At 44.5% G+C, this 26,832-nt stretch overlaps 1 protein-coding gene across 3 annotated transcripts in view; it reads left to right on the forward strand.

The window, feature by feature from the left end:
• The window catches only part of LOC126356133 (integrin alpha-PS1), a 535,136-nt gene that overhangs the window by 393,030 nt on the left and 115,274 nt on the right, over positions 1-26,832 (forward strand). For 2 of the 3 annotated variants that reach the window (XM_050006842.1, XM_050006841.1), the window contains exon 2: positions 24,744-24,871. In XM_050006842.1, coding sequence (XP_049862799.1) covers positions 24,744-24,871 — 128 coding nt within the window. Of the gene's footprint in view, positions 1-24,743; positions 24,872-26,832 lie in introns of those variants that run through there. The other variant, XM_050006843.1, reaches the window with a different exon arrangement.

Genomic DNA, 26,832 nt, shown 5'->3' on the forward strand with positions numbered 1-26,832 from the left:
TGACATTTTCGGTCAGATGTTTGAGCGAAATGAAACCGTGCCTTCCTAGAATTTACACAATGGCTTTTTATACGAATTTTCATAGTCAAACGAATCGTGCGAAATGGACAAATAGAGTACAAATTTAGCAGGAGTAACCACAGCCTGCAGGGGAAGTGGCTGTAAAACTAAGTTTTTGAAAACAGCCACAAGTCGGACTTAGTATTTTTTATTTACCGGTGTCGCTCTTCAAATGAACAAGAGCATCATCAGAATACACGCTGTAAAAGATACAAATTGAGGTAATACGGAACACTTACACTGACGTTAGGTAAAGTAAGTATTCCATTTCCAATCTGGTGACTTATGTGTACAGTTGACTGACAGCTCTAAAGCTTAAAATAGCGCCAATGATTAAATTGAGTGTACAACAGTACTTGAACGTCCATGGTATAGTGTATCCAAAGATAATTTACAGTTACAGTAAACAAAATTTACATTTTAATCGCCTCTTTTATGGGCATGTGTATGTCGACATTTCATATCTGTAACGTACCTGCATTTCTTTCGCAATACATCTGTAGAAATTACAATATTTTTCAAAATACTCTATTAAAAATACGTATTTAAAAACGTCTTTACAAATGTGCATTCAAAATAACGGTTTTTAAAAATATTTCTGTTAGGAGAAGCAACGAAAGTATAATACGTGGCGTATTAGTGTCGCTCTTCAAATGAACAAGAGCATCATCAGAATACACGCTGTAAAAGATACAAATTGAGATAATACGGAACACTTACACTGACGTTAGGCAAAGTACGTATTCCATTTCCAATCTAGTGACTTACGTTTAAAGTTGACTGACAGCTCTAAAGCTTAAAATAGCGCCAATGATTAAATTGAGTGTACAACAGTACTTGAACGTACATGGTATGGTGGAATTGTTTCATTCATGCTCAAAAAAGAAAATAAAGATAAAATTACAGTATAAATTGGAACTTCTTTGCTTTTTCTTTGTCTTTATATCCTTAACAATAATAATAGAATACCGATCAATATTTAAATATATTTAATGCTTTCTGGTCAGAATTTAAAAATAAAAAAATTGAAAAACGGATAGTCACATGTTTTGTTATATGATTTGTCCATAAATAAGAAATAAATTAAAGAAACGACGAGCCTTTGAATGACACTCGAAATCACGTACAGCAAATGAGGCACCTCAAATTTGTGTCTAATTTATTGTTCTTACTCTTAGTGAAATCGTGTTTCAAAAAATTTAACATTTATTTTTCATTTTTTTTTCTTTCCTCAGTCGGTACGGGAATGGATAAGAAAAGAAAATCGATAACATTGATACGATGTACCTTCCGCCAAACAATGGAGCCAGACCGTAGGTGTAGATACGCCAGTGGACCAAAACGCGCGTTATCGGACTCCCTAGCCAATAGAAGTGACTGGTTCTTTAGTGAGGCAGGATAGGTTGGCACTGGCGCTTTCAGCCAGACTAAGTGGCAGCCGTCAGGTCAGGCGTGGAGGCTGTTTTTAGCGGAGCATGGCGCCGCCGCTACAGCTGGTTCCGGCTTAGGGCGCACTGGAAGGGCAGCCATCCAGCTGGCACTGCGTCCCGACCACGCTTAACGTCTCTGTCGTAATGAAAAGTACGCGACGTGGACCTAACTTAACGATGATCTTTATTCGCATACGCGATTCAGTTTTCATTTCAGACAGCTTTCAACATCAGAAGACTGACTGACACCTCTTAAATCATCGACAACAGGGCAGCTCATTTGGAACAGTATTATCGGTATGCGTGCAACAGCATGCATACCTAATAGGAATCATTTGTACATCCAACTGAAGGATCCTCATAGTGTCACTACCCTACAGTTTTTGTTGTTGTCCTCAGTCCTGAGACTGGTTTGATGCAGCTCTCCATGCTACTCTATCCTGTGCAAGCTTCTTCATCTCCCAGTACCTACTGCAACCTACATCCTTCTGAATCTGCTTAGTGTATTCATCTCTTGGTCTCCCTCTACGATTTTTACCCTCCACGCTGCCCTCCAATGCTAAATTTGTGATCCCTTGATGCCTCAAAACATGTCCTACCAACCGATCCCTTCTTCTAGTCAAGTTGTGCCACAAACTTCTCTTCTCCCCAATCCTATTCAATACCTCCTCATTAGTTACATGATCTATCCACCTTATCTTCAGCATTCTTCTGTAGCACCACATTTCGAAAGCTTCTATTCTCTTCTTGTCCAAACTAGTTATCATCCATGTTTCACTTCCATACATGGCTACACTCCAAACAAACACTTTCAGAAACGACTTCCTGATACATAAATCTATATTCGATGTTAACAAATCAATGTGTCACGTACATACCCACGTCCTGTAAGACTCTAGAGAGCATTGAAATTTAATCCAAGACATTGGCGCAAGGTCTGGCGACCAGGAACATTATGCCTCCACAAATATTTTTGCCCATGAACTTTCGAACCGGCTCACTTGGAGTCGGAGACGCACTAACTTCGGAGATTGTATAATATGCTAATGTGGGTAAATTACGCTGCCACGAAAGTCTTTTGTCACTTACCTAGTAGTATAAAAATTCTGACAGATAGCCATATAGCATTTAAAAGGAAATTAAAAGAATTTCTTAGTGGTAACTCCTTCTACTCATTAGATGAATTTTTGGATATAGTAAGTGGGTAATTTCCCAACCCCCCCCCCCCCCCCCTCCCAAAAAAAAAATAAGTGTCATGTAATATTTTGTGTAATGTAATATCTTGTATAGACACCTTTTATTAACCTGACACGTTCCACATCATTACGAAGTGTCGTATTCATGATCTATGGAACAAGTGCTAATCTACTCTAATGTATCCGTTATCAGATATCCAGGAGCTATTCCCGCACGTAGATATGGCGTTTAAAGTTGTATGTGAAACAAACTTCCGCAGACTAGTCTAACTGATGTTGTCGATGAGTGAACGTGAACTATCGACTGTACTCCGCAGGATTAATATTTACCACAGAGATCATTGACGAAATATACGGGAGAAACCGGAGGTCAAATAAGGGAGCCAGGAGGATTAAGAAAATATCACTAAAATAGGGAGATCGTGGGAAATACGGAAACGTTGGTCACTCTACATCTACATTTACATCCATACTCTGCAATCCACCTGACGGTGTGGCGGAGGGTATCTTGAGTACCTCTATCGATTCTCCCTTCTATTCCAGCCTCGTATTGTTCGTGGAAAGAAAGATTGTCGGTATACCTCTGTGTGGGCTCTAATCTCTCTGATTGTATCGTCATGGTCTCTTCGCGAGATATACTTAGGAGGGAGCAATATACTGCTTGACTCCTCGGTGAAGGTATGTCCTCGAAACTTCAACAAAAGCCCGTACCGAACTACTGAGCGTCTCTCATGCAGAGTCTTCCACTGGAGTTTATCTATCATCTCCGTAACGCCTTCACGATTACTAAATGATCCTGTAACGAAGCACGCGGTTCTCTGTTGGATCTTCTTACTCTCTTTTATCAATCCTATCTGGTACGGGTTACACACTGGTGAGCAATATTCAAGCAGTGGGCGAACAAGTGTACTGTAACCTACTTCCTTTGTTTTCGGATTGCATTTCCTTTGGATTCTTCCAATGAATCTCAGTCTGGCATCTGCTTTACCGACGATCAACTTTATATGATCATTCCATTTTAAATCACTCCTAATGCGTACTCCCAGATAATTTATGGAATTAATTGCTTCCAGTTGCTGACCTGCTATATTGTAGCTAAATGATAAAGGATCTTTCTCTCTATGTATTCGCAGCACATTACACTTGTCTACATTGAGCTTCCGTTGTTACAACTTCTCGATATACTACAGCATCATCCGCAAAAAGCCTCAATGAACTTCCGATGTTACCCACAAGGTCATTTATGTATATTGTGAAAAGCAACGGTCCTACGACACTCCCCTGCGGCTCACCTAAAATCACTCTTACTCCGGAAGACTTCTCTCCATTGAGAATGACATGCTGCGTTCTGTTATCTAAGAACTCTTCAATCCAATCACACAACTTGTCTGATAGTACATATGCTCTTACTCTGTTCGTTAAACGACTATGGGGAACCCGTGTCTATGGTCCTCTGAGTCTCGTGGACGAATAGCATGAGCTGGGTTACACAGGATCGTCTTTTTCGAAACCCATGCTGATTCCTACAGAGTAGATTTCTAGTCTCGAGAAAAGTCATTATGCTCGAACATAATACGTGTTCCGAAATTCTACAACTTATCGACGTTACAGATATAGGTCTACAGGTCTGCACATCTGTTCGACGTCCCTTCTTGAAAACGGGGATGACCTGTGCTCTTTTCCAATCCTTTGGAAAGCTACGCTGTTCTAGAGACCTACGGTACACAGCTCCAAGAAAGGGGCAAGTTCCTTCGCGTACTCGAAGTGGTATCCCATCACTCTACTTGGATAGGCAACCTGCTGCTGGGATGCTGCACTTACCGGTTTAGTCGTTTAGTAATATGGATGAGCCTTCAGGATTGTTGACTGTGCCAACAACTTCTTCTGACGGTCTACATTTTGACGTTACAAACCCCAGAACGTTCTGCTTCACAGAGTGATCTGCGGAAGACGGTGACGAATGGGTGGTTGAAAAGCACGGAAACTCCCAAAGAGCTGCAGGCGGCAAGTGTGTGTAAATGCGTAGAGACTGTCGGTGTGGGGGCCCTCCAGTTTCCCGGACGGCGCGGCGAGGCGGGTGGATCCGTTTCTCGGGACACAGTGGGGGCGTTGAGGGCGGAGCACAAGGGCCGGAGTGTTGGCGGCCCTTCCGTGGCTCCTAAAACAAACACCGCCTCCAGGCTGCGTGCCAGGACACGGTCCGCGGCCGGCATCCCGTCCCACCACTCTCCGCTGCCACTGACACCTTGCCGGCGTGCTCCATATTGTTAGACTTCGGTCACCGGAAGTTTAAACCTCATGAAGGGTCGTCGAACAGACTCACAAAACTACAATTTCGGAAAAAATCGCATTCCAACAAATAATTAATGTAAAGTAGTGACTTACGGGAATACACTACTGGCCATAAAAATTGCTACACCACGAAGATGACGTGCTACACACGCAAAATTTAACCGACAGGAAGAAGATGCCGTGGTATGCAAATGATTAGGTTTTCAGAGCATTCACACAAGGTTGGCGCCGGTGGCGACACCTACAACGTGCTGACATGAAAGTTTCCAACTGATTTCTCATACACAAACAGTAGTTGACCTGCGTTGCCTGGTGAAACGTTGTTGTGATGCCTCGTGGGAGGAGAAGAAATGCGTACCATCACGTTTCCGACTTTGATAAAGGTCGGATTGTATCCTATCGCGATTGCGGTTTATCGTATCGCGACATTGTTGCTCGCCTTGGTCGTGATCCAATTACTGTTGGCAGAGTATGGAATCGGGGGGTTCAGGAGAGTAATACGAAACGCCGTGCTGGGTCCCAACGGCCTCGTATCACTAGCAGTCGTGATGACAGGCATCTTATCCGCATGGCTGTAACGGATCGTGCGGCCACGTCTCGATCCATGCGTCAACAGATGGGGACTTTTGCAAGACAACAACCATCTGCACGAACAGTTCGACGACGTTTGCAGCAGCGTGGACTATCAGCTCGGAGACCATATTTTAATCACAGTGGCACACAAACTGTTTGCAAAGCTAGCCATTTTGGAAACGCTTCCAACTTTCGCCCAAATGGCGAAGATCATGCCGTTTTGGACGTCAGATATCTCGCTCAGTTTCCGCATTACGTCAGCGGCATTTCGCTCAGTTTCTGCATTACGTCAGCGGATGCAGTGTTTACTGCCCGCCCCCCACCCACCCCGAACCCCTACACGCTTTATATATCCTCCACTGCTAGTGCTGGCACCTGCTGTCTGTCAGTGATTGTTGCACGTTGATGTACATAGGCATGGTTACATTAATGTGAATGGACCGTGTATTAGATTCTTGTTTGTAATGGTATCCGTCTGGTGTTACTTAATAATCTGAACCTGCTTTTGCTGCCATTTAACGGTTTTCCGCGCCTGTGTTTCACTACAGAACACGAGGCAACTTCATAATTTTCCGTAGCGAATGCTAATACCACTAGAGCATGACTGCCGCGCGGGATTAGCCGAGCGGTCTAGGGCGCTGCAGTCATGGACTGTGCGGCTCGTCCCGACGGAGGTTCGAGTCCTCCCGCGGGCAAGGCTGTGTGTGTGCTTGTCCTTAGGATAATTTAGGTTAAATAGTGTATAAGCTTAAGGACTGATGACTTTAGCAGTCAAGTCCCATAAGATTTCATACACGTTTGAACATTTGAGCACGAGTAGTGCAGACAGAGAAAGCAAACGTCCAGTGAGATTTGAAACCAGGTATACGGGGTGTTTAAAAAATATATACGTAATACAAAGAATTATTTTCTCCAAACTATCGATCGCTGCGTCTCGGCTCGGCTATTGGAGAAACGAATACGTAGTCTAGTTTATCTTAATAGCTGCTAGATGTCAGTTGTCTTCTGTCTTGTGTGGTAACCCTCACATGTTTGAAATGGCTACTCCTCAGCAGAAATCATTTTGTGTTCTCGAATAAGCGAAGTGCAATTCCGTGATTACAGTGCAAAGATGTTGCAGGTTGACGTACCAAATTGATCCTCCGAATGGGTGGAAATTTCGCATATGGTATCGACAGTTTTTAGATACGGGATGTGTATGTAAAGCCTCCGTGCGCTCGAATCTCTCTGATTTTAAATTCGTGATCTCCTCGGGAGGAGTAAGTAGGGAGAAGCAAGATGTTCGATACCTCATCCAGAAACGCACCCTCTCGAAACCTGGACAGCAAGCTACACCGCGATGCAGAGCGCCTCTCTCGCAGAGTCTGCCACTTGAGTTTGCTAAACATCTCCGTAACGCTATCACACTTACCAAATAACCCTGTGACGAAACGCGCCGCTCTTCTTTGGGCCTTCTCTATCTCCTCTGTCAACCCGACCTTGTACGGATCCCACACTGATGAGAAATACTCAAGTATAGGTCGAACGAGTGTTTTGTAAGCCACCTCCTTTGTTGATGGACTACATTTTTTAAGGGCTCCCCCAATGAATCTCAACCTGGCACCCGCCTTACCAACAATTAATTTTATATGATCATTCCACTTCAAATCGTTACGTACGCATACTCCCAGATATTTTACAGAAGCAACTGCTACCAGTGTTTGTTCCGCTATCATATAATCATACAATAAAGGATCAGGAAAGAGTCCTGGCCGCCCTCGTGTTCCTCAAGAAAATGTTGCACGAATTCAAACTGCTTTCCAACGTAGTCCTTCAAAATCAACTCGTCGTGCCAGTTGGGAGTTACAACTGCCTACAACAACAATTTGGCATGTTTTGAGACGTCGGTTCCGTTATGAAGCAGTACAATTTACAGCTGTTACAAGCTGTGTGTCCTGATGACAAACGCAAACGTGTGGCATTTTGTAACGAGATTCTTAATGTTATTGACAATGATAACACTTTCACACAACGCATGGTGTTCAGTGACGAAGCGACTTTCCATGTTAGTGGTCAGGTAAACAAATACAATGTTTGAATTTGGGGCCTACAGAACCCACATGCAGCGATTGAACATCAACGAGATTCATCCAAAGTCAATGTGTTTTGTGAGATATCCCGATCATCTGTTTACGGCCCATTCTTCTTTGATGGAAACACGGTTAACGGTCAGCAGTATCTCGCTATGTTACAAAACTTTTTCTTTCCGAGGCTGCACGAAGACTTCATTTCTTAACACGACGGGGCATCCCCTTATAGGACTCGCCAAGTGCATGAATACCTGAATGAAACTATACCGAACCGTTGGATTGGTCGTCAAGGAGATGGCAACTTAACATGTCTTAGTTGGGATCCACAATCATCGGATTTGGCACCCTCGGACTTACCATTCCCACAATTCTTGGCCGAGCGGTTCTAGGCGCCTCAGTCCGGAACCACGCTGCTGCTCAGGTCGCAGGTTTGAATCCTGCTTCGGACATGGATGTGTGTTGATGTCTTTAGGCTAGTTAGGCTTCAATAGTTCTAAGTCTAGGGGACTGATGACCTCAAATGTTAAGTTCCATAGTGATTAGAGCCATTTGAACCATTATTAACTTGCGGCAGTGTCAAATGCACTTGATAATGGCCTAACACAGATATAAAGACAGAAAATGGTCGTATGAACTAAGAAAAGTTCGAAAAAAAAGCAACTGGAGCGACTTTTCATTATTTGAACATCACTTGTGGAGTCGGCAACCTCATCCACACATGGAAAAACTAGTAGTTCCACTTTAAATCGCTCCGTATGCATACTCCTAGGTATTTTATAAGTGTGGCTTTTCTGCTTATTGTGTGCCGTACATTCGCTTCTGACGAGTCTCAGTTGATGATCACTGCACAGTGTGTCGTTCCTCAGCACGCCTACCTGTATTTCGCTACAGTTTTCTAGCACAGCTATACACAACAGCATCATCCGCGAAAAGCTTCATGGAAATCCACCATTGTTTGCTAGAACCTTTTCAATCCAGACACACAGCAGATCTTACATTCCGCACGCTTATATTTTGCTCATTAGATGGCAGTGTGGAACTGCATCGTACACCTTCCTGAAGTCAAGGCTGGGGAGCCAGTACCTGCTGCTTTCTGGGTTCAAATGGTTCCAAGCATTATGGGACTTAACATATGAGGTCATCAGCCCCTAGACTTAAAACTACTTAAACCTAACTAACCGCCGACCGCCGTGGCCACGCTGTTTTAGGCGCTGCAGTCCGTAACCGCGCGACTGCTACGGTCGCAGGTTCGAATCCTGCCTCGGGCATGGATGTATGTAATGTCCTTAGGTTAGTTAGGTTTAAGTAGTTCTAAGTCCTAGGGGACTGATGACCACAGATGTTAAGTCACATAGTGCTCAGAGCCATTTGAAGCATTTTTTAAAATTTCACCCCAGTCGCATAAGAGTGGCGTTAGTAGAGCCACTATGAGGGTGCGAATTATGTTTGCTTTAAATACACGCTTTTATGGTCCTGAGCTTTAGATACCTTTAGACTGAAATTGATGAGGGTTTTAGTGAAATGATCGTATGGCATTGTTGGCCGGAAGGCCGCTTGCGGGGGAGTTCGGCCGCCGTATTGCAAGTCCTTTTTAGTTGACGCCACTTCGGTGACTTGCGAGTCAATGCTGGTGAAGAACACACAACACCCAGTCATCACGAAACAGAGAAATTCCCTGACCCCGCCGGGAATCGAACCCGGGACCCCGTGCGGGGAAAGCGAGAACGCTACGGCAAGACCACGAGCTGCGGACAGGGTATTAGTCAAGAAAAACTTTTATGAACAATGTGCCGCGCGAGATTAGCCAAGCGGTCTGAGGTACTGCAGTCATGGACTGTGCGGCTGGTCCCGGTGGAGGTTGGAGTCCTCCCTCCGTCATGGGTGTGTGTGTTTGTCCTTAGGATAATTTAGGTTAAGTAGTGTGTAAGCTTAGGGACTGATGGCCTTAGCAGTTAAGTCCCTTAAGATTTCACACACATTTGAACATTTTTTTGAACAATGTCGCCATCATCAAGATGGTATAATAGGGCTACGAGAAGCTGGATGTTCCTTCTGCCATTCTGCAGAAAGACTTGGCGGGAACGTAGCCACTGCACATGATTATTGGCAGCGGTGGTCACGAGAATGCACGGGCTTCGGGCGGCCATGTCCCATGTGGCACAACCGAGAGGGAAGAAAAAAATGGTTCAAATGGCTTTGAGCACTATGGGACTTAACTTCGGAGGTCATCAGTCCCCTAGAACTTAGAACAACTTAAACCTAACTAACCTAGGGACATTACATACATCCATGCCCGAGGCAGGATTCGAATCTGCGACCGTAGCGGTCGCGCGGTTCCAGACTGAAGCGCCTAGAACCGGTCGGCCACACCGGCCGGCCGAGAGGGAAGACTATTGCGTTCGGCGTAGGGCTCTGGTGCATCATATTGCATCTGCAGCAGCAATCTGAGCACCAGGTGGCACCACAGTGACACAACGAACTGATACAAATCGGTTACTTCACGGACAGCTCCGAGCCAGACACTCTGTGGGGTACTTTCCACTAATCCCAAACCACCGTCATTTGCGACTTCAGTGGTGTCAAGCGAGAGCTCAGTGGAGGGCAGGCTGGAGGTCTAGTGTGTTTTCTGATGAAAGCTGGTTCCGCCTCGGGCCAGTGATGACCGTGTGTTCGTTAGGAGGCGGCCCGTTGAGATCCTGCAACCAACCTGTCCTCATGCTAGGCACACTCGACTTCCATCTCGGGTTATGGTCTGGCGTGCAATTTCCTATGACAGCAGGAGCACCGTTCGTCTGCAGCTCGTGGTCTAGTGGCTAGCGTTGCTGCCTCTGGAGCACGGGGTCCCGGGTTCTGTTCCCAGCTGGGTTGGGGATTTTCTTTGCCCGGGTACTGGGTGTTTGTGTTGTCCTCACCATACAATCATCATCATCCGTGACAGTGTTTAGACTGGAATGTGAAAAAAATGGACTGTGTGAAAACTGGGACTTTGTACGGGCTCTTATGATTGCGCATTTTAGCCGTCGTCGACAGTGTCGAAAGTTTTGCAGTCTATGTTACACTACGGTAGTACCCGTTCAAGATACAGATGGTTCAACGACTGAAACCTCATGATCTGCAGCAACATTCAGTATCTGCTCTTCGGTGTTTGGCAAGGACTGAAGTTGATGAGATGCTGCCACGCAATATTCTGTGGAATGACGAGGCTCATTTTACACTACAGGATGCTGTAAAGACACAGAACTACCGGATATGGGGTACTGTTACACCATGTGTTCTGCGCGAAGAGCCATTGCACTCGCCACCATATGCGACTGCGTGGCATAGATTCATAAGCACTGGCCTGTCTGGCGTACTGTGACGTTTCTACTTTTTCGGTACCTCATTTTGAAGAGCGCAACTGTGTGGGAACCACTGTTTTCGTGCAAGATGGGACAACCCCCCGTGTCGCTCGCCCAGTGAAAGATCTGCTTAATGCAACCTTCCACGAACGTGTAGGTTTTCCAGATCCATAGCCTGCAAGATCACCTTATGTGAATCCATGTGACTTCTGTCTCTGGAGAAAGCATTTACCAGGAACATGTTCAGTCTTTGCCTGATCTGAAGGCCAGTATAAAGGATCATGCTGTTCAGATTCCCATTCCTAATCTATTACATATGGAAACATTTGTATACGTCTTTCTTGCTTTTTTATCACCGCCTGATTTGCACCTAGAGGCCGAAGTAGGAACTAATTTGTTTTCCAGCGTAAATCGGATCCGCATTAATGCAAGAGCGCATCTACTAAGTTTCACTGCCATCCAATACACTCTTCTTGTAAGTAGCTGCACTTTAATCATGAGTGTTCCCACATTCTGTTGCTTCATTCCTTCACTCTACCTCTCCCGATTTTTACTGGTTGACCACATTTGCCGTTTATTTTGTTCGTAAGAGCCGGCCGTCGTGGCAGAGCGGTTCTAGGCACTTCAGTCCGGAACCGCGCTGCTGCTGCGGTCGCAAGTTCGACTCCTGCCTCGGACATGGGTGTGTGTGATATCCTTAGGTTAGTTAGGTTTAAGCAGTTCTACGTTCTAGGGGACTGATGACCTCAGATGTTAAGTCCCATAGTGCTTAGAGCCATTTGAACCATTTTGTCCGTAAGACATAGCGGTCCGTGCCAGTACTCACTTATGTATTGTACATTCTTATACATAGCGAGGTAGCGCAATGGTCAGCACGATGGACTCGCTTTCGGGAGGACTACGGTTCAAATGCGGGTAGGGCAATCCTGATTTAGGTTTTCCGTGATTTCCCTAAATCACTCAAGGCTAATGTCAGAGTGGGTCCTCTGAAAGGGCACGGCCAATTTCCTTCCCCGTCTTTTCGTAATCCGAGCTTGTGCTCTGTCTCTAATGATCTCGCTATCGACGGGACGCTACACACTCAGTTTCCCATTTGTTCTTTTTTCAGGGTTCTGTTGCCTCCCTCTCATAGGGTCGTTTTGTTGTCCGTCTGTCTGTACGACTGTCAGGAAATCTTTTTCTCAGGAAGGGGTGACGTTTCTAGCTCAGATATGTCACACACTGAAGTCTATTATCCCTTGGAAGAGCAAAAATTTTAAGCTTCTAAGTCAATGCCATCAAAAGTTACGACCGTTGATGTTACATATATTAATACTCGCAAACTCACTCATTATAATCTATAGGTTACTTCCCGCTGACGTTGAATCATGAAATTTGGACAGGAGCAATGTTTCACAGTACATGTAAAGTAAAAAAAAAAATCTGAAATTTGTTATAATACCACATAAAAATATATTTTTGGCATTAGGACATTGCATCATGTCCATCAAAAGCAGAGTAGACGAACATTAATGAATGCAAACAATAAATGAAAGTTGTAGTCTTGTTTTAATAAGAAAATAAAAAATATTTTATTAAATCATCAATACCTAAATGTATGAACTGAAGTCCCGTGCTCGCTTCTTTTTATATCTACACTACTGGTCATTAAAATTGCTACACCAAGAAGAAATGCAGATGATAATCGGGTATTCATTGGACAAATATATTATACTAGAACTGACATATGATTACATTTACACGGAATTTGGGTGCATAGATCCTAAGAAATCAGTACCCAGAACAACCACCTCTGGCTGTAATAACGGCCTTGATACGCCTGGGCATTGAGTCAAACAGAGCTTGGATGGCGTGTACAGGTACAGCTGCCCATGCAGTTTCAACACGATACCACAGTTCATCAAGAGTAGTGACTGACGTATTGTGACGAGCCAGTTGCTCGGCCACCATTGACCAGACGTTTTCAGTTGGAGAGAGATCTGGAGAATGTGCTGGGCAGGGGAGCAGTCGAACATTTTCTGTATCCAGACAGGCCCGTACAGGACCTGCAACATGCGGTCGTGCATTATCCTGCTGAAATGTAGGGTTTCGCAGGGATCGAATGAAGGGTAGAGCCACGGATCGTAACACATCTGAAATGTAACGTCCACTGTTCAAAGTGCCGTCAGTGCGAACAAGAGGTGACCGAGACGTGTAACCAATAGCACCCCATACCATCACGCCGGGTGATACGCCAGTATGGCGATGACGAATACAGGCTTCCAATGTGCGTTCACCGCGATGTAGCCAAACATGGATGCGACCATTATGATGCTGTAAACAGAACCTGGATTCATCTGAAAAAATGACGTTTTACCATTCGTGCACCCCGGTTCGTCGCTGAGTACACCATCGCAGGCGCTCCTGTCTGTGATGCAGCGTCAAGGGTAACCGCAGACGTAGCCTCCGAGCTGATAGTCCATGCTGCTGCAAACGTCGTCGAACTGTTCGTGCAGATGGTTGTTGTCTTACAAACGTCCCCGTCTGTTGACTCAGGGATCGAGACGTGGCCGCACGATGTCATCTCGACTGCTAGTGATACGAGGCCGTTGGGATCCAGCACAGCGTTCCTTATTACTCTCCTAAACCCACCGATTCCATATTCTGCTAACAGTCATTGGATCTCGACCAATGCGAGCAACAATGTCTCGATACGAGAAACCGCAGTCGCTATTGACTACAATCTGACCTTTATCAAAGTCGGAAACGTGATGGTACGCATTTCTCCTCCTTACACGAGGCATCACAACAACGTTTCACCAGGCAACGCCGGTCAACTACTGTTTATGTATGAGAAATCGGTTAGAAACTTTCGTCGTGTCAGCACGTTGTAGGTGTCACCACCGGCGCCAACATTGTGTGAATGATCTGAAAGGCTAATCATTTGCATATCACAGCATGTTCTTTCTGTCGGTTAAATTTCGCGTGTGTAGCACGTCATCTTCGTGGTGTAGCAATTTTAATGACCGGTAGTGTACGTGCTAGTCTGAGAAACTACTGTAGAGATTTTGATATGGTCTTGAAGTTCCCGCGACCGATGTCTTGCCAGTATCTACATCGAAAGAGGCGGAATCAGCACCGCAGATTAATTGAGGGGCCCCTGGTTCGAGTGGCGGCTGGCTCGGATATTTACCAGTGTACGGCTTGGCCCTCATGGATGTTCTGAATTCTCGAATCTCACTGTCGTCCATTCCACTGTTCAGACGGAACTGTCGCTGATGATGTCTGCAATATCTGCTAGGTCTTAAGTTGTCTGAAGATTGCCTAAAAAGTCGAAAGCCGGTTCACAAATTACTATAAAAGCAATAATATTTTGGAACACCAATACTGTGTATTTCAGTTTTTAAAATGTTAAGTGTTCATCCAAGTACCGATAGAATTTTCTATAAATGTAAAGTGGAAAAATCAGTATAATCGATCAGTCGAGGAAATCAAAGTTGGTTTTCGAAATCATTCTTAGCCACTTTAATGTAAGTGACGTCTACCGATTCAGTACTAGCGAGACTAGAATCCAAGAAAATGTGGGCACACTATACTGTGATTGAAGAGGCGAACTGCTCTGCCACAAAGACGAAATCCATATTTAATTGTACGTAACCTTTAACATGTAAACGGTAACAGCTGAATGTGTGAAATTCGTCTGTAATTGTTATAAATTCAAATTATTATATGCGCGTGGGAAGCACGAGTTTTGAGACAGCATCGTAACACGCTCGACTTGTCGTACAATGTTTGTAATGAGTGAATACAGAAATCACGTCACACAGAAACATCGTAGGAGCATGTATCGTTCGTAGTACTTCGTCTGCAAAGTTCAATGAGGTATTCCTTCGGACATGCATGCATGAATGCGCGAAGGAATACTGAACTGAACTTCACAGACACTGCAGTAATGTATTTCATGCCAAAGCCAAGGCACCCTAACGCTAAAACTAAATGTCTCTACCAGTGTGGGAATCACGTAATTGTGCGAGCACTATGGGCAGCAGACAATGGGACATACAGAAATTCGGGTCTGTCTTTGAAGCATGTCCGGAAAGGCGACCTCTCCCGTAAAGCGGAAAATCGGTGTTCGAGACCCGTTCCGGTACACATTTTGCTTCCAGTAAATTGTATAGCTGTGGAAGTCCCGTATTCGCAGTTCCCGAACACATTTCCAGACATGCTAAACAGTCTGGATAACTTGTTTATAAAATCAAATGACTCTAAATATAATTGCAGTGTCGACGATATTCGTATTCATTAAATGTACGTGCTTGTGAGATTTTATGTTACGCATCCGCAGAAAGTGCACTGGATTTGACGCCAGTATTGTCGGTGCCGCGGATTCTTGGAACTCAGATACTTGTCGATGGCTTACCTCCTGAATGCTGTCGTTGCTCCGTGCTCTTCGTGTACTTCACGGTTTTCTTACGATTTTGCTGGATGCCGACGGAAACATTCGTGTTGCCAGCCAGTCGCCTCGTCTCAGACTGTTCCTCAGCAACGGCCTGGCCTCTGCAGATACCACTGTATTGTTGGGAACAGCGATATGTTTTTACAATCCTAAGAGGATATGCGTAAAATAATCATCACAAGAGGCATTACGCACGCACCGACCGACCGACAAAATTTGACATGCGTAGCCGTTTTGACGTCCGACCGACCGACGAGCTTTCCTTGTCGGCATACCGGACGGGTAAGACCACCCGAAAGCCGCCTCCGCCTCCCCCCATCACACCACCATCACCACCACTCCACCCAACAAACTGTGCCGTGCAACCGTTCGACAAAAGTTCGTCGTTCGTTTTTTGTCACTGCGCGTGGTATTAAATGCTGATCTAATATACGTGACTGGGTGCGAGGAGGACGAAACTAAAAGGACAGAGTTTCTGAAGAAATTTAAAGATTGCAGATGTTTGCGGGACATGTCGTGCGAGTTTAATTTTTTCAACAAATCCGAGATGGTTTCTTGTGGCACATTCAGAGAACAAAAGTCCGCCGACCTGTATTTCTCTTTGTAGGTTTTGTTTGCGATATTTATTGGAAATGAAATCTAAAAGCCGAAAAATCGGCATATGGACGATAATTTATAAAATATGTTTGCTTCATTGTTATAAGCATTTAAAAAATGCCCAACTTGTATCCAAACCCTCTCTTATGGAGAGCGAAATGTGGGATTTCCAACAGTTGTTGAAAGCTTCATTTATTGTTGTACCTGTTGTATTTACTTGACGGTGTGCGCCACCACCATTTGTAGTCTTTCTTCTTCGAATATGAAATGAGTTTCTTAAAACTTACATATCATCTTCTATGCTACATACATACATACATACATGCATAAATTAATAACATTCGCATGAAAGGCTTTTGTTTTATTTATTTTGCTTTATCATGACGTATGTCCCCTGTCAGTTATGAAATGCGTTGCACGTTTCAGGAATCATTTTAGTTAATAATTGTGGGGATACAACAGCACTGAATTTGAGGTCCTCTTAATTTCTGCCAGTGGCTAGAAATCGTAATGTAGCTAACGGCCTCTCCTCGCAGCTTGCAGCCTCTCTCATGACTGTATTCTTTTTCGTGAAGAATGGTTTGATGATGCTCATCTCCGAAACGCATGGTTCATCCATCCTTAGATACTTATCAAAATCATCTGCTTCCAGCTCTCTCTCTCTCTCTCTCACCCTCCCTCGCGGGCGCGCGCGCGTCTGTGTGTGTGTGTGTGTGTGTGTGTGTGTGTGTGTGTGTGTGTGTGTGTGTGCGCGCGCGCGCGCGCGCTCACACACCTCTAACCCAGCCAAGGAAATCTCCCGTTTTTTGTCTGTGTAAGACTAAGCTGGCTCTCGTAAAACACAAACATAATGATTAAAAATTATCGTATCATAACAAGAGCGCGGTGCTGTAATCTCCGCCGTCGGTGTGGCCGTGCGGTTCTAGGAGCTTCAGTCTGGAACCGCGTGCCCGCTATGGTCGCAGGTTCGAATCCTGCCTCGGGCACGGATGTGTGTGATGTCCTTAGGTTAGTTAGGTTTAAGTAGTTCTAAGTTCTAGGGGACTAATGACCACAGCAGTTGAGTCCCATAATGCTCAGAGCCTTAGGTTAGTTAGGTTTAAATAGTTCTACGTTCTAGGGGACTGATGACCCCAAATGTTGAGTCCCATAGTGCTCAGAGCCATTTTGAACCATCTACAATTTTTTTTTGTTATTACTGCTCGCTAGTTAGGTAGGAAGGTGCGAGGCACTGTTGGTACTGTGTGGGGTGTTTCGAAAAGCCGCTCCGACCCCTGGGACCCTCTCCTTGTAAGACTCGTTCCAAATGACAAAAGTTATAAGTCACAGAAGTGGGCACACAGCACGCCAGTCGTTATCGGCTGGGTCCCCAGCTACATTTGTGTGGAGGCGCCTGTGCCAGGAGCGGTGTTTGCCTACCGGGGGCTTAGTTTGAGTGGCCCCCTGTGTGCAGGTGAACGGCGCCTAGATAAGCGCCCACGTAAAGATAAGGCGCGTTCTACGACTGCGAGGGGCTCTCCGGAGGGTAACACCAGTGGAGGAGCGGCTTCTCCGCCTACCTAAATGCTTTGTTGCTCACCTTCCGCTGTACCTTCCCCAAACGTTTGAAGCCATCAAGCAAATAACCCTCCACCACTGAAAAGAAAATATGTAAAGTAGCGGGCGGCTACCAGACCAAAAAGTACTATGTTACTGTGGATCATGTGACAAGAGGTCTGGTCAAAAGTATCTGGACACGATATTAGTGGATGCTGATGTGGCGTCTGTACACCCTTCGCTTTTAGTACGGCTTGAACTCTGCTGAGGACACTTTCAGTGAGGTGTCTTGAATATCTGTGAAGAAATGGCAGGCTATTCTTCCTCAATCATCGAAACCAGAGAAAGTATTGATGTTGGTCGCTGGTGTCTGGTGTAACGTCGACGTTCTATCTCATCCCAAAGGTTCTCCATTGGGTTGAGGTCGGATTCTGGGCAGGCCTGTCCATTTCAAATGGCTCTGAGCACTATGGGAATTAACATCAGAGGTCATCAGTCCCCTAGATTTAGAACTATTTAAACCTAACTAACCTAAGGACATCACACACATCCATGCCCGAGGCAGGATTCGACCCTGCGACCGTAGCAGCAGCGCGGTTCCGGACTGAAGCGCCTAGAACCTCTCGGTCTCAGAGACCGGCCATGTCTATTTCAGGAACGTTATCGTCCGTAAGCATTGTCTCACAGATGCTGCTTTATGACAGGATACATTGTCATACTCATGCAATCAATCATCCTCCCTTATCTGTTGTTCACACAATACTTGGAATGTATCATATCTATCTGCATTTAGCGTTTCCTTAAGCGCAATGAGGAGTCCACATCCTAACCAAGGAAACCATCCCCAAACCATAACACGACCTCCTCCTTACTTCATTGTGGTTCCTGAGGCATTCGCCAAACCCATCGTATTGTTATGGGGGTACAACGTGATTCATCACTCCAAATCGCTCGCTTCCAGTCATCCACTGTCTAGTGGCGTCCCTCTTTACTCCACCTCAAGCATCGCTGACCATTGACTGGAGTAATGTGTGGCTTATGAAGAGCTATTCGACCATTACGCCCTACTATTTTCAACTGCCCACGCGCAGTAATTGTGGTAGCTTGACAGTGGTAGCACTTCGGAACTCGCGAATAACTACTTCCCGTGATTTCATCCGATTTTTACGACGACACTGCTCAATGCGACGGTTCCTATCTGCCAGTACAGCCTACCTGGTTTTGGTTAAGTTGTAATTGCTCCTTCCGCGTTTGCTCTTCACAATCACGTCACGAACAGTCATCTTGTGCAGCTTGTTACTCCGGTGACATCCAGTGACTAGTCCGCGTTTGAAGTGACACAAATCTGAAGGCTGTAAATTGAGCTAAATACTTACGGATTACAATTACAAATAACCTAAATTGGAACGATCACATAGATAATATTGTGTGTAGAGCAAACCAAAGACTGCGATTCATTGGCAGAACACTGAGAAGGTGCGACAGGTCTACTAAAGAGACTGTTTTCACCACGCTTGTCCGCCCTATTCTGGAGTGTTGCTGTGCGGTGTGGGATCCGCATCAGGTGGGGCTGACGGATGACATCGAAAAATTACAAAGAAGAGCAGCTAGTTTTATATTATCGCGAAGTAGGGGAAATAGTGTCACAGATATGATAAGTGAATTGGAGTGGCAATCATTAAAACAAAGGCGTTTTTCATTGCGACGGGATCTTCTCATGAAATTGGAATCACCAGTTTTGTCCTCCGATTGCGAAAACATTCTGTTGCCACTCACCTACATAAGGAGAAATATTCATTACGATAAAATAAGAGAAATCAGTGCTCACACAGAAAAATTTAAGTGCTCGTTTTTCCCGCTCGCCGTTCGAGAGTGGAACGGTAGAGAGACAGCTTGAAGGGGGTTCATTGAACCCTCTGCCGTTAAGTGCTGTGTATGTGCCAGCTGGTTGTACGGAATCAGTGCAGTAAGATGGTTCGACGTGGAGAGGTGGTAGAATGAAACTAGAGACGATTGACACGCCTTGTCAATGACAATCGCTTTTAAATGCGAAAGCAATAGTATGCAGTGGACTTTTGTAGGCAATTCCCCGCAAAGGCTCACCGTGTGACAAAGCTGCACGGTTCAGTGAACTAAAGAACATACAACTGGGCTCTAGGTTCCTGGAGACGCGTAGTGTGTGGTTCGACGAGTCGCAGTTTTTCTTCTTTTCATATGATGCAAGGTGTCGAGTGGAACGACGGCCCAATCAGGTGTAGTGTATGGAGGCTTTAGTTCAAGTCATTGCTGGTTCTTTGATTTTCGGGGATATTTTTCGTGTGATGACTTCAGCTACTCATTCAGGCTGCAGTGGTCATAAAACACAATGTTTAGTTCAACAGTAGCTTAGCTTTTGAAAATTTTTATCCTCTCTTTCACTCCCCTAGGGGTTGAATTTCCAAAAACACCGAAACTTTTTTTTTTTTTTACCGAGAAGTCAAATACCAATTTTTGTACTTAACTCGTTTTTAAGATTCTGTGCCTCAGTCTGTAAAAACGAAATCCTTATAATATCGTCTTGTTGTCTGGCTGGCTGTATGTCTGTTCGTCCATCCATCCATGTGACTATTAAGAGCCGATTTTTTCAGGAATGAGTAAACATATTAAGTTCAAATTTATGTCACATGTTAAGGTCGGTGGCCCCTTAGCGGTGCATAAATTTAATTTAGCCAAACAATACGGTCTTTTATGTCATATTTTGATACCTGAAAACTCACTGAGCGGAACGTGTAGGGCACTTTTCTTTGACCTAGACTCATGAAATTTGGTAATAAGCAAGGTTTCACATTATAAGGGAAGGGCAAAAATTCGTGGGAGACATTATCAATCATTAGAAGCATTGGTGAAGGCGATTTTGAAGGACCTCTCAAAAAATGGTTTCCAGCATGTATTTGAAGAAACGTTGGGACAGGTGCATCGTATACATGGGGGACTACTTTGAGGACCATCAAAGTTATGAGGATGGGTAAAGGCATGTAAAAAAAAAGTGATCATTCTTTATCGAACAGCCCACGTATATGGGTCTGGAACATGACTTATGTTGTTGTTGTTGTTGTTGTTGTTGGTGGTGGTGGTGGTGGTGGTGGTGGTGGTGGTGGTGGTGGTGGTGGTATGGGGACGGGGGGAGGGTTGTAGGTGGTATCTGATTGCACTCAGGAGTAATGGTCTCAGAAAGGGGGAGCTAAAAAGAATGGACAGCAGTAGTCAAACAGCTCCTTATAAGCCACATATTGTCATAGTTGACTCTAATCAACGCTTGAGGTGGTCTAAAGAGCAACGGCACTATCCAGTGGTTTACTCGAAGGTAGTGATTTAGTGTGATGAATCATTTGTACCGTTTGGCAACCCGATGGAAGAGTTTGGGTCAGGCGAATGTATGGAGTATTTTACTTGCTTTCATGTGTAGTACAAACAGTGGAGTACGGAGGAGGTATGTTACAGTTGCGCTTAAGGAAACGCTAAATGCGTAACGATGTGAAGACATTTTACGGCATTGTGTGCTGTGTACAGTGGAGGAACAGTTCGGATTCGATGATTGTTTGCATCAGCGTGACAGTACACCCTGTCATAAAGTAGCAACTGATTAGCAAACTGGCCACCCTGATTTCGGTTTTCCGTGATTTCCCTAAACTGCTTCAGGTGAATGCCGGAATGGTTCCTGTGAGTCTATGAGGCAATGGTTTACTCAGTGGTACGTCTTTGGGACGAGCTAGAACATGGACTTCGCCTCAAAATCCCGCCGTCCAAAATCATTATCTTCTCTGGTTTCGGCTCCCCAAGAAGAATGGGCTATAATTCCCCTACAGACATTCAATACCTCATTGAATGTGCCCCCAGCAAAGTCGTCATGAAAGCGAAGAGTGGACACAACCCATATTAATGTCCACTAATAAGCGTCGAGACACTCTTCATGAGATAGTCTAGCATATGTTGTAATAATAAATTTGTCGTATTTGGTACTGTAGTCAGTATAATATATATGTTCGAACATTTAAAAATTTGTGAAAGAAAATTTCTCATACAACAGGGACTTCCTTGTGGCAACAGGAGGGTTAGTATGCTGTGGCTCTTTTCTGTCACTGTCACGTCTCGATGTAGCCCCACTTTAATTCGCTGATTCCATACAACATATGGGCACACCCGTGCGCTCTTTGAAGGTTTTCGCTAATATTTTGTCTGGTGAGCTTATTACCATGTTCTTCAGGTGGGTTATTGACCTTTCGATTACATACTTATTTGTTTGTTGACATGTGTCACGTGTAACAACAGTCAGCTGTACGTTGGTTAAGGCCCTGTCAGACAGGGAGCTGGCTTCGTATTCTGACATACTGGAGTGGGATGGCGGTGGCCGTGCGGTTCTAGGCGCTACAGTCTGGAACCGCGCGACCGCTTCGGTCGGAGGTTCGAATCCTGCCTCGGGCACGGATGTGTGTGATGTCCTTAGGTTAGTTAGGTTTAAGTAGTTCTAGGGGACTAATGACCTCAGAAGTTAAGTCCCATAGTGCTCAGAGCCATTTGAACTATTTGCCAATATAACAATAATAAGTTATTTGTACCAGTGCGTAGTTCATCGCTTGAGCACAACTGGCAAGAAACTGCAGTTCAGAGAAATACATCGTGCAAAACACTTAAGAACTCTGTTGTTGTTGTTGTTGCGGTCTTCAGTCTTGAGACTGGTTTGATGCAGCTCTCCATGCTACTCTATCCTGTGCAAGCTTCTTCATCTCCCAGTACCTACTGCAACCTACATCCTTCTGAATCTGCTTAGTGTATTCATCTCTTGGTCTCCCTCTACGATTTTTACCCTGCACGTTGCCCTCCAATACCAAATTGGTGATCCCTTGATGCCTCAGAACATGTCCTACCAACCGATCCCTTCTTCTGGTCAAGTTGTGCCACAAACTTATCTTCTCCCCAATCCTGTTCAATACTTCCTCATTAGTTATGTGATCTACCCATCTAATCTTCAGCATTTTCTGTAGCACCACATTTCGAAAGCTTCTATTCTCTTCTTGTCCAAACTATTTATCGTCCATGTTTCACTTCCATACATGGCTACATTCCATACAAATACTTTCAGAAATGACTTCCTAACAATTAAATCTACACTCGATGTTAACAAATTTCTCTTCTTCAGAAACGCTTTCCTTGCCATTGCCAGTCTACATTTTATATCCTCTCTACTTCGACCATCATCAGTTATTTTGCTCCCCAAATAGCAAAACTCCTTTACTACTTTAAATGTCTCATTTCCTAATTTAATTCCCTCAGCATCACCCGACTTAATTCGACTACATTCCATTATCCTCGTTTTGCTTTTGTTAATGTTCATCTTATACCCTCCTTTCAAGACACTGTCCATTCCGTTCAACTGCTCTTCCAAGTCCTTTACTGTCTCTGACAGAATTACAATGTCATCGGCAAACCTCAACGTTTTTATTTCTTCTCCATGGACTTTAATACCTACTCCGAAATTTTGTTTTGTTTCCTTTACTGATTGCTCAATATACAGATTGAATAACATCGGGGAGAGGCTACAACCCTGTCTTACTCCCTTCCCGACCACTGCTTCCCTTTCATGTCCCTCGAATCTTATAACTGCCATCTGGTTTCTGTACAAATTGTAAATAGCCTTTCGCTCCCTGTATTTTACCCCTGCCACCTTTAGAATTTGAAAGAGATTATTCCAGTCAACATTGTCAAAAGCTTTCTCTAAGTCTACAAATTCTAGAAACGTAGGTTTGCCTTTCCTTAATATTTCTTCTAAGATAAGTCGTAGAGTCAGTATTGCCTCACGTGTTCCAGTGTTTCTACGGAAACCAAACTGATCTTCCCCGAGGTCGGCTTCTACTAGTTTTTTCATTCGTCTGTAAAGAATTCGTGTTAGTATTTTGCAGCTGTGGCTTATTAAACTGATAGTTCGGTAATTTTCACATCTGTCAACACCTGCTTCCTTTGGGATTGGAATTATTATATTCTTCTTGAAGTCTGAGGGTATTTCGCCTGTTTTATACTTCTTGCTCACCAGATGGTAGAGTTTTGTCAGGACTGGCTCTCCCAAGGCCGTCAGTAGCTCCAATGGAATGTTGTCTACTTCGGGGGCCTTGTTTCGACTCAGGTCTTTCAGTGCTCTGTCAAACTCTTCACGCAGTATCATATCTCCCATTTCATCTTCATCTACATCCTCTTCCATTTCCATAATATTGTCCCCTTGCTTTCAGCCGTTCGCAGTACCAGCACAGCAAAGCCGTTTTGGTTATTGTTACAAGGCCAGATCAGTCAATAATCCAGACTGTTGCCCTTGCAACTACTGAAAAGGCTGCTGCCCCTCTTCAGGAACCACACGTTTGTCTGGCCTCTCAACAGATACCCCTCCGTTGTGGTTGCACCTACGGTACGGCTATCTGTATCGCTGAGGCACGCAAGCCTCCCCACCAACGGCAAGGTCCATGGTTCATGGGGGGGAGGGGTTAAGAACTCTGGAAGCCGCAAAATCGCACAACTTTGCCAACTTCGAAGTTTACACGATTCGAAATCTCACAATTATAAGCATTTCCTCTTGCAGTACAATTATGCACACAAGTTTATACTGGCATGTAAATGGGAGGTTCGAATCCTGCCTCGGGCATGGATGTGTGTGCTGTCCTTAGGTTAGTTAGGTTTAAGTAGTTCTAAGTTCTAAAGGACTGATGACCACAGATGTTAAGTCCCATAGTGCTCAGAGCCATTTGAACCATTTTTTTATTTTTTTTGTAAATGGGAGAATGCCATATCTTTTCTCCCACATTCGGAAAAAGACAGTTTCTCTCTCTCTCTCTCTCTCTCTCTCTCTCTCTCTCTCTCTCTCTCTCTCTCTCTCTCTCGTCAGACCGTAAGTACACATGGGTACTCTCTCTCGAGTCAGGCCGTAAGTTAACATGGGCAGGCCCCCAGGCAAACAACTGAGGAGTACCTCGTGATAAACATACCTTACAATTTTCTAGAATCGCCCGCTATTGCCGTGATATTTAGTTTCCGTAGTACTTTGTCTGAAACTTGAGAATTTGGCGTATGTAAAAATATAAATCTTACAGTGATGTTTCCTTTGTGGTGGGGGGAAGTTGTTACGACCTCTCCCCCTCTACTGAGTCATTCTTCCATGTTAAGCAACAAAGTCAGGGCAGCTTCCTCTGTTCCAGGATACTTGTGGGGGCACCTCAGGGAGAAAACCTTCAACCAGGCACCAACCGGTCGGGGGCGCTGTTCAAGTGTCCCATCAGCACCCGCTCTGATGACTGCGAGCAGGTCGTCACCGACGGAAAGAGAAGTGAGTGCACCGACACTAGCGCCGCCAACTGGGGATGCTGTGCGGCAAACTGGCGAACCTCTTGATGCCGTTCACACGACATAGGAGTGGACGAACGAGCTACGATGTGCGTGCTGTTATCTGGTGTATGAACTGGCCAACGCGAGCCCTTCTACGTCTGGGCGCTAAAGATTCGACATGCATATTGGCCAGTTTACACGTCAGCTACCGTAGACACCAGCGAGTTTAGTCGCTCCCATGTTGTGAGAAATAGCTGTATCCTATTTCAGTATCCTTCCTCTTACTCCTGCACTCAACTTCAGTAGCCGAATTTCGTATAGTGATAAATTACCCTGTTCTGGGACGAGTACTTGCAAATTATACTAGTGAGAGTTCAAAACATTGTGATCTTTTTTTTACCCAATACATGATCTTACCCAATACATGATCTCATCAAGCAATATAAGAGAAAGTAAAATTCACTACCTACATCAGTGTTAAGTTATTTTGCCCAGTAAGTTGTTTGACCGAAAACCATGCGATTCCTGCTGTGAAGCACAACAATGAGACAAGTTAGTGTGTGTTGCAGCATTCACCTGATAGAAAACTTCATACTTCAGTTCCAGTGGACATTAAAAAATCATTTACTTAAATTTTTGTCTCCATTTTGCAAGAGGAACTGCATTACTTGGGCACTTTGCTCGAAGTGCAGTAAAAAATTTTCATAAGTGCCATTTAACTTTCTTCTGATTGACAACAAAAGAACATGGATGTTCTCACAAAGCAGTCACACATTATGTAGATACAACCATGCAGTGTAATTCTAGGGCCTGAAGGGAGAGGGTAATAAATTTAAACTTGAAAGTCCTAGTGATGATTTGGTCATTAGGGCCTTGCCAGAAGCTCAGATGCGACAAGAAGAGGGAAGGAAATCTTTTGTGTCCTTGTCAGAGAAACAGCCTGACGTGGCTCCGCAAACTGTCCTGGCATAGCAGTTGATAATATTCATATCGGGTCTCCTCCTGGACTATATCATCATCTTGATACAAGATGTTTCAGCTGGAGGCACCATGTGACTAGCATTCCAAAGAGCCTGACATTTGCCTTAGTCAATTTGCGGAAAGGAGGGTGGGGAGTAAATTTGGAGACTGTTGTGGGGACATGCACATCATATTTAAAACTCTTAGCAAATGATCTTTGTTATGGCACTGACTAGTTCATGTGTGAGGTCCAGGGAATTTTTTATTATCCTTGTATCAGATGGAAATGAACATACTGCATTGTGGTCCAGGAAAATCCATTCAGGGAAGTTTGGCCTCCGAGGGGAAGTACTTTTTAATTTGATGCCACATTGGGTGACTTGCGTGTCAGAGATGGGGATGAAATGATGAGGACAACACAATGCCCAATCCCTGAGCGGAGAAAATCTCCTGCCCCAGCCAGGAATCAAATAATGCATTTCATTCAAGTTTCAGGAATACTGGCAAATCCTGCTGTTCCAAAAACTTTTTCTTTAAAATGTGGGACATGTTACACCTTTTGAACCACTGAATGAAGACTCCATGGTATTACACCCTGCTGCATTTTTGCTGGAGAATATCATAGTCAGGGATAGCTGCTTCCAGAGGTTGAAAACTATGTTCATAATTTTGTTTATTTGAATTTTGGGAAAATAGAGAAATAGCATGTTGCCACATTTTGGCTATGAAGTTGATCTTCAAGAAATACTTGTGTTTTACTGACCATGTGAGAAGATGAGATGTTCTGTTACTTTGGAGAAGCACTTTTGATCATTTCTTTGAGACTGATTGGAAAAGTTATGATGGTGTATTCTGGTATACGCTCCCTCCCCCCCTCTCTCTCTTCCTCTCTCTCCCTTCCCCCCCTCTCTCTCTCTCTCTCTCTCTCTCTCTCTCTCTCTCTCCCTCCCTCCCTCTCTATTCTGGTATACTCTTCCCCCCCTCTCTCTTTCTTGTACCCAG

This window comes from Schistocerca gregaria, chromosome 3, assembly GCF_023897955.1.
Source record: "Schistocerca gregaria isolate iqSchGreg1 chromosome 3, iqSchGreg1.2, whole genome shotgun sequence".
Classification (NCBI taxonomy): Eukaryota; Metazoa; Arthropoda; class Insecta; order Orthoptera; family Acrididae; genus Schistocerca; species Schistocerca gregaria.